Raw genomic sequence first — 9,595 nt, 5'->3', positions numbered from 1 at the left:
AAGAAAAAATATTGTTAATTATTTCCGGTTAAATATAAGTCGACATAAGTCGACTTATATTTTAACATGTTCTGGTTGTAAAATATTTTCTATTTTTTTCCAATTTCTGTATTTTAAAATTAAACTTTTTTATCAAGCAATTCTATTTTATCATGCATATCTAAAATAAGTAATTTATTCTATCGCTTAATAAAGTTCTGTTGCATGTATGTAAATGAGTAATAAATTTATAAAAATTATATGAAACATAAATAAGACATAAATGTAAATACAATATGAGAAAAACCGGAAATAATAAACAATATTTTTTCTTAGCAATTATTAATATATAAAAATTTAAATTCGCAACGATAATAGATACAGTAGTCAAATATTCACAAACTTCTTGATATCTGAATGCATTTATTCAGGTTATTTGGTTATTAATATATTTTCAAAAGTGCAATTATTAGTTAAGGGTATAAGAATATTATAGATATAAGTATATCATATAAATTTGTTGCCTTTTAAAATATGGATAGGTCAAGATAGAGTAGTAATTTAATTCCTTGAATAATTATTATTCGTCGATTTATTGTATGTGCATACAAAGTTGCATAAAATAAAAAAAGCTATAAAATAGAGTTTATTATAATTGATATAATTGATATAATATATATTATTATTAAATTTGTTTGTTTATTGTACGTTTACATGCAACAAAACTTTATTAAGCGATTGAATAAATTATTTGTTTTAGATATGCATAAATTACTTGATAAAAAAGTTAAAATTTTAAAATGCAGAAATTAGAAAAAAATATAAAATATTTTACAACCAGACCATGTTAAAATTTAAGTCTTATATTTTGATAAATTGTTTCAAACTTAATAAAGATATTTTTACATTTCTTGTCAAGCTTTGTATGCACAGATAGGATTACAAGATTTTTAGCAAATATAAAATTATTTAATTTCAAGATTAAGATTGGATATAATTGAGTGCACTTACCAGTGCGATGCAGTGCGACCAGTAATAGAGTTGTACTCGTATGCAACACTAATCTGTAAAATATAAATATGTTTAAATAAATATCTAAATTAATATTTTAAATTTCAATATTTTACAAAAATAATTATTACATGCATTTATATAACTTTTTATTCTTAATCTCTTTTCATAAATTCTTAATCTTTTGTAGTTTTCTGGCTTTTAATTAAATATTTATTTAAAAAATTACGTAACTTTACACAAAATCTTTTTATATAAAAACTTTAAAAAATTTGATAAATAGAATCTTTAATTCTTGCGTATTTATATTTTAAATAATTATAACTTTTTAAATGGTGTAAAATATTACGTGTATGTTGAATTTTATATAAATACTTTATTAAATATTTTAAGCCTCTCAAATGTAAAAAATATGTAATACATTTTATAAGCTATAATGTTACGTTATATTACTATATAATTAGTGCATGGAATACTCGTTGTAATCGTGTGATTCTCGCGAGGAAAACCGTTTAAATTCAGTAACTAATAAAATAAGTAACAAATTGCTCACCTCGTGGTTGCTTCGCAGTCGCTCGACGCCTCCCTGGGCCTCCTCCTCCTTCCTCCGCGGCCGCTCATTTACAGCGCTTGCTAAAACACAATTAACTATTATATGATTGCTGCGTATACGGCACTCCCAACGTCCCGACGTCAATCATTTGCACGACTCAAACTGTATTACATTCGGACGGAAAATCGATGCAGGATTGCAGGAAATGCGTGTGATTTCGCGACAAATCGCCGCGGTGATTAGATTCGCACGTTATAAAGCAGATGAAGCGAGTTAAAGTTATAAGAATAAATATTCGCGGAACGCGATATCCGGAAAATATGAACGTCGCTCTCTTGACTGTTCGCGCGACAGATTCGATCAAACGCATCTCGTAAAATATTTTAAGCAACGTACCGAGCGTCGAATCTACACGTCACGCCAGTGTCAAATATATTAAGACACCATTAAATACGAGACAACTAGGTTCGTCCTGTATGCGCCGTGACGTCACGGCGACGAAAGATTCGAGAGTGACGCTGCTATCTTAACCATGATGCCGCGCGACGAATTTCGGTTAAACGCGCATCTCGCGAAATACTCGTTTTATGAAGTCAGCGATGTACCGGTCGAATCTACGACGTATGCGCGTCAAATACCGGAGGCACGATTGAGTTCAAGCTTATAATGATTGCAATGTGCTTACCGATTAATTAAACGTGCCGCGATTAATAGGCCCGTCCTGTACCCGCGACGTTCCGTTCGCAACGACGAGGGATTGGAGAGTGACGTCACGATGCGCCATCTCTCCCGTGATCCCGCGCGATAGATTTCGGCCGAACGAACGCATCGCGAGAAATATCTTAAGCAATGTATCGAGCTTCGAATCTACACGTCGCGCGGGTGCCAAATACTAAGACACTATTGAATACGGAAGCTCATAAGCGATTGCGCTTACCGATTATAGCGATTATATACGAGCCAAGACGAATAGACCCGTCGTCCTGTACCCGCCGACGCGAGACGTTCCGTTCGCGATGACGAGGGATTAGAGAGTGACGTCACGATGCACCATCTCTCCCGTGATCCCGCGCGATCGATTTCGGCCGAACGAACGCATCGCGAGAAATATTTTTGAGCGATGTACCGAGCGTCGAATCTACGTCGCGCGAGTGTCAAATATTAAAACACGATTGAATATGAAGCTCCCAATAACGATTGCGCTTACCGGTTAAACATGCCACGACGAACGGATCCATGATCCATCCTGTAAGTATCCGCTAGACGTTCCGTTCGCGACGACTGGAGATTCGAGAGTGAAGTGAATAGAGTGAGTAGTGACGCCACGCCAACGTCGCCAACTTCATAATGATCCCGCGCGCGACACGACGCGCGCGATCGCCAAGTTCGAATGCCGAATCTATATACACGATAGTTAAATGTTATTATTACAAAGAATTGATGCAGGTTTTTCTTACTAATTAAATGAATTGTGACGCCAGTTTTCCCGAAATCAATTTGTTTCCGTGTCTATCACGTTTTTCTAATAATGACGAAATATTTGAATATGCAACTTTGGTACGTGACACTACGTGAGTCAAATGGATGGCTAATAAAAACGTACAGTTGATCAACTAAAATTATGCAATTGAATTTTATTATTGCATGTACGGTGTACAGTAATTGAACTTATTAATATTGCAAAAATATATTATGTAAAATTACACAACACGAAAATCATAAGCGCAGCACGGACACGCACCAAGGGGAGAGACTTTATCGACAGTGCCAGAAAATGGATATGCCAAATAGTTCCAACGTTGAAAATGGGTGCGAGTGGCGTTTCGAGCGGTCCATTGTCCAATATAAAACATCATTTCAGGTTAGGTCCCCGTGGTCCAGCAGACAGATATCCACGTAAAAAGATTCTATAACATATCATTTTTTTCATACAAGCAGTAGATTGCACGAGCAACTTCTTATCTACATCTGCTTTGTAGATTGCACCTTGGATGATACTTTAATTACACTGTGAATACGATAATGCAGCCAAATGGAGCCGAGATGCACATTTACATACATGACCATAATTTACCATTGGTTAAAGATAACGTGACCTCAGTGAAGAGATAACGTTTACTCCGAATTAATTTGTAACACGAAATTGGTAACCCAACATTTGTAATTACGTATCCACAATAAAGTCAATCTACAATTGTCAATCTACAATTGTCATCAATCTACATCAAATCTACAATTGTCAATTTTTGAAAAATATTTTTTCGAGATTTATAAAGATTTCTATTACAATTGTGAATTTTCGATTTGAATGCCTTATTGAAAATTTACGATAAATTGACAGCTATACATGCATACTAATTTAATTTAAATTAAATATAATAATAAATATTATTTAAAATTTTTTCTAGGGTTTTTTAGCGGAATTACAGCGTTCCATAAAAATGTTGAACTGTACACATGAATTATATAGCGTCGATCAATAATAATGTGATCTTTGTCCTAAAACAATATGGAGTGCTAATCTAATCTAATCTCTAAATATGAATGCGAAACAATATACAGAAATAGAATTCTCGTCGAGATTTAATATCAGTTAATAGGAATAAAAGACTCGTTTAACAATCATTGCTTTCACTACAAGTTTTTACTGGCAGGATGACGTTTGTACGTATCTGGTGCGCCGTACTGATTCTCTGTGTGACAGTAGAGGCATATGTTAATGTAATAACAAACTGGGATGAAAATAATTTTGTGCCATTTGCAACAAAAGCACCCAAATACGATCCAATTTGGTCTAGTCTAGACAGTCGACCGCTTCCGTCCTGGTACGATGAGGCAAAGTTTGGAATCTTTATTCATTGGGGTGTATTCAGCGTGCCCAGCTTTGGCTCCGAATGGTTTTGGAATCATTGGAAAGGTTGAACGTATCTACTATCTTAGTTCTTATATTAAAAAATATTATGGAGAATAATGTGATATCTTATAGAATTCTATAAATGATATTGTAGAGGAGAAAAGAACTACAAAATTTGCCGACTTTATGAGAAAAAGGTATCCTCCAAATTTCACCTATCAAGACTTTGCACGAGACTTCACTGCTGAATTCTTTGATGCTTCTGAGTGGGCAGAATTATTTCAAGCCTCAGGTGCAAAGTATATCGTATTGACAAGCAAGCATCATGAAGGATATACACTGTGGCCATCAACGTATTCATTCAGTTGGAATTCTATGGATGTGGGGCCTCAAAAGGATCTTGTTGGTAATGAAGACATATATCTAATAACAATAAGATTTTGCATTAAATATAAACATTCTTATACGTATTACTTTTTCTGAAATAGGTGAACTGGCAGAAGCAATTCGAAACAAGACACATATAAAATTCGGCTTGTATCATTCATGGTTTGAATGGTACAATCCTCTCTATGTAACAGACAAAAGAAACAATTTTACAACAGATAGATTCGTCACCCATAAAGTGATGCCAGAATTCCGTGAGCTGATAGAAACGTACAAGCCGGATATAGTTTGGTCAGATGGAGATGGAGAGGCAACGGATACTTATTGGAAATCAAAGGAATTTTAAGCCTGGCTATACAATGAAAGTCCTGTAAAAGATACAGTAGTGGTGAATGATAGATGGGGCATTAATATACCATGCCATCACAGTGGTTTCTTTACATGTGCTGATCGTTTTAATCCTGGTAATTTATTATTATGCTTGTTATAATTAGAGTTATCTAAATTATCAAAATGTAAAAGAGAGTATATTAATGGCAATTAATAGATATTATTTAATAACTGATTAAATTGTTATATTAACAATAATTTGCTTCCCAGGTGTACTTCTTCCACATAAGTGGGGAAACTGTATGACTATTGACAACAAATCGTGGGGATATCGCAGAAACGCTGTTTTATCCGAATACTATACATTGGCTGGATTAGTAAAGGAATTACTGTAAGCTGCGGTGGAAATTTACTGTTGAACGTTGGGCCAACAAAAGATGGTATTATTACACCAATATATGAAGAAAGATTGCGTGGAATGGGTAAACATCTTTTATATCTTATCATATTTTTTATTATAATGTCTTGATCGATTCAGATATCAATTTTCTGATAATCTTAATGATATACAAGTAAACTTTTTGTTTTAGGCGCTTGGCTAGCAATTAACGGCGAAGCTATTTACAATACTAAGCCTTGGACAGTACAAAATGATACCTTAACTGGAAGTGTATGGTACACTATAAGTAAAAATGAAAAACAGCTATATGCCTCCATTCTAGAATGGCCTCAATTCTATAATATCTTATCGTTAGGCTCGCTTAAACTTTCGGAGAATTCTCAGATACATCTACTTGGTTATTCGTCAGTAATTCCTGTAAGTGTATTACTACTTTTACCAACCTTTATGTTATAAAAATGGTGATAAAATAATTTTGAACATTTATTTCAGTGGAAACAATCCGATAATAAGCTGGAAATAAGTTTACCTCCTAACGCACACAAAGGACAGCCAGCTTGGGTATTAAAGTTTAAGGAAAATAATCATTGAATGGTTGAAGACACAGTATTTTATATATAGATATAGATTTTCATCAATATATGCATATGTATTTACTGTATACGTATGTAATACATGTACTTACTAAGAATATATTTCGTCTGGTAGACAAGTTTGGAATTAGAATTAGAACTATTTAGAAATGTACTTAAATCATGAAAAATAATAAATCTTTATTAAAGTACTTGGCTGCCATCCCGTGCGTCTTAAAAGTTTGCATAAAAGAATATATGAGAAAACATTTTTCGTTTTATTTTCTCAACTTTAGTTATGGAATAGCGCGCAGACTAGTATTTGAATTTATTTTCAAAATACTTTCGCGAAGCAACTTATACAATACATAAATAAATATTATATGCATTTCATATAAAGAAACTTTCTCTTTTGCTTTTTTTATATCACTTTGTTTTAAAAAATATAAAATTATTAAAAAATATGAATGAAAGAGCTAGAATTAGATTAAATTGGCGCGTTGTAAAAATAAATAAAATTAGCGCGTTCTTTATTAAGTCTTTTACCAAATAAAATTTATTAAGTAGAGAAATTAGAATGCATTATGCCAGTGTAAATATTTCGTGATTTTTTATTTTGATATATTGAAAAAATCTTTGAATATATATCGTTTTTTTTTTTTATGTGTGTATGCACCAATTTAGATAACATATAACTCTGGAAGAATGTAAAGGATGTAAAGAACCAGACTTCAAATTTTATTAAAGAAGGGAAAATAAAGAGGAAAGAAGGGAAAATAGAGCACATATATATATTATACAATTAATTCTTATCATGTTTGGTAAAAATATCAATTTTTTCTTATTTTATGTAAATACAGAAATATCTTGTTCCAGTCTTCGTCATTATCGTGAATCATGCTGTCACGAACACCATGAAGAGATTCAAATAGAAGTTTCATGTTTTTAAAATGTTAATATTTTATCTATTAAAGAGAGTTCTTTTTTTACGTCCTTTTCTTTTTCATAATTTTTCATTAATTAAGTACCTCAGTATTAAATTCAAAAAATAATTTTATTATAATATATCTGAGACACTATATATTAGCTAAATAAAATTATTAATGTATTATATTTTCATGGTGTTCTTAATCTCTCGAAAATCGTATATATTTGGCAATTATACAGAGAATTCAATAAATCGAATTTATAATACTTTATATATTCCAGAGTTACATATTTATAATAATGTATCCTAGCTCATCCATTAAGGTAACAGATTTATAAAACATTATATCTATCTGTATAATATTTTTATATTCTTAATTTAAATTTTATTTTTTTTTAACAGTTGTAATACAACCAGAAATAATCATAAAATTTAGATATGAAGCAGTTTACAATAATAAATAAAAAGGATATAAATACTAGAATATTTCATTGCTGCTACTTGTTCAATTTAAATTATTTGTTATATAATTTAATATGATCCTTTTGCATACTAATAATTATCGAAAAAAAAACCTGTTATACGTATATGCAATATATTTACAAATCCATTACCTCAAGATTAAAATAAAAATAATTTATAAAACTCACCGGTGATGCGCAGCAGCGGAGTTGTAGTATACAAGACGCGAATCTGTAAAATACAAATATATCTAAATTAAACTATTTTGCAACGTAATTAATAATACATAATTTTCGATAAAACGCTCTGTTAAATATTAACTTTTATAAAATTTTATACATGTTATATTACATATATTTTACAAATAAAATTTTAATAATAAAAATTTAATTTTTATCTAATCCAAACAGTTATAAATTTTAAACGTGTCGAAATATTTCACGTATGTCTTCATCAATTATTAAACAAATATTTTACAAATATTCTATTCAATGTTTTGACTATTTCCCAAAATTAAATCTTAAATATGTTACACACATTATGCACAATAATAATATAGAACAGTACTATGCAATAATTAATCCTATACAAACAATAAATATATAAAATAAATTAGGAGATGCTCACCTCATGGTTGCTCCGCTGTCGCCCGATGCCTCCCTGGCCTCCTCCTCCTCCTCTCGTTTCCTCGTTGTGGCACTCACGAAACACCCGCCTCACGTACGAAAATACGCTAATTAATTATCACGCGCGTAAGAGTCATTAGAATGCAGCAATCGTGCGGCACTTTGTACGGCACTTCCGTTAATCGCGACATTATTCGCACGCACGCACGCACTTTATTATATTCCTGTACACAATTATGTATTTTATCATATAGCGACGGAAAAAATAACACGAGAAAAGTACCATTATGCGTACGAAAGATGCGTACCTGCGATTAACCCATAACTGCCCGAGCGATAGATTTCGATCAAATAACTCTCTCCAGATACGCGTCTTCACTATTCATCTCTTGTACGAACGTCGAATTTACGCTGTCCATTTGACGAATATCGAATTACGTGGCTCGTTATAACGTTAATTACTAAATTAAACGCGCTGCGACGCTGCTCGACTCGGAGCTCGGAGTCCGTTCGCGAAGTCGCGTTAACGAGGATCATCGTCAAAATGGCTGGCAACTTTACGCGCGGAACGAAATATATGAATCGCACTGAACGATTAAATAAGTTGCGATAAATCGTCTGAAAATACGCAAACGGATCCCAATATTGCACTCGCGATATTTCTCAAACGCGTATTTCCCACGCAATATACATATTATTGAATAAACGATCGTATCACGGATATATCGCAATTTTCCGATGAGTTACTCGAGCGCCGCCGCGCCGTTTCGGCGGGCCGTGTATTACTCCGCGCATTTGAATCGCACAAGTCACGTCTACATCGAAACCTGAAAGTACGACGCGGACGCGGATATAAAATCTCGAATCCAAGCGCCGCCAATGAAATAATTATCACCCGTGAGCATCGCGACGAAATAGCCATTTGTATTTCCCGTTATCTACGACTTTGAATCTCTCTTTCGAGTAAATTAATTGCGCCGGTTATCTACCTCAACGAACTACCGCCGCCTGCTCCGATGATTTACGAGTCGTTAATTACGGTAATTGATCGATCGTGCGGGCATGCAATCACTGATCGTTTGTAGATCGAATGACCAGTGTCTCGTGTCTCTTGCTACTTGCCGTGATCGAGTCCCGAAAAGTAATAACGCGACAGCTACGCACCGCTATGCCTGTCTCGCTCGAGCCTCGCTGCGCGAATGATGACTACGTCACCGTCACCGTATCGATCCGCCGCATGACGTCACGGCCTACCCCTCCTAAGCGGCACGACGCGCGCGGCCGCGGCCGGTTCAAAAATACCGAAAACTTTCAACGAACAATAAGAGATCAACGTATGCCGAAGTTTTCGTTAACTTTCACAGGTTTAACTGGCTGTATTCTCTACGTTCTGTCTCGGTGGTGTCTGGTCGACGTAGCTGTCTCTCGAAACGCGTGTTATATATCGCGAACACGTAGTGATCATTAGCGGCCGAGCGCGGCCGCCGCGGCCA

General features: G+C 33.8%; 1 protein-coding gene across 1 annotated transcript; it reads left to right on the top strand.

Moving 5' to 3' along the window:
• Positions 1–3,445: 3,445 nt before the first annotated feature.
• LOC112453620 (alpha-L-fucosidase-like) lies at positions 3,446–6,298 on the top strand. Its single transcript, XM_025014464.1, is given in 8 exon segments — positions 3,446–3,689; positions 3,952–4,460; positions 4,552–4,803; positions 4,886–5,248; positions 5,385–5,498; positions 5,501–5,596; positions 5,705–5,931; positions 6,007–6,298. Coding segments are annotated over 7 exon segments (1,413 nt in total). The 5' UTR covers positions 3,446–3,689; positions 3,952–4,198; the 3' UTR covers positions 6,106–6,298.
• The last annotated feature ends 3,297 nt before the right edge of the window (positions 6,299–9,595 follow it).

This window comes from Temnothorax curvispinosus, unplaced genomic scaffold, assembly GCF_003070985.1.
Source record: "Temnothorax curvispinosus isolate PA1 unplaced genomic scaffold, ASM307098v1 QBEX01004536.1, whole genome shotgun sequence".
NCBI classification, from domain to species: Eukaryota; Metazoa; Arthropoda; class Insecta; order Hymenoptera; family Formicidae; genus Temnothorax; species Temnothorax curvispinosus.
The sequence above is the reverse complement of the archived record's forward strand: the minus strand, read 5'-3'. Positions and strand labels throughout refer to the sequence as shown.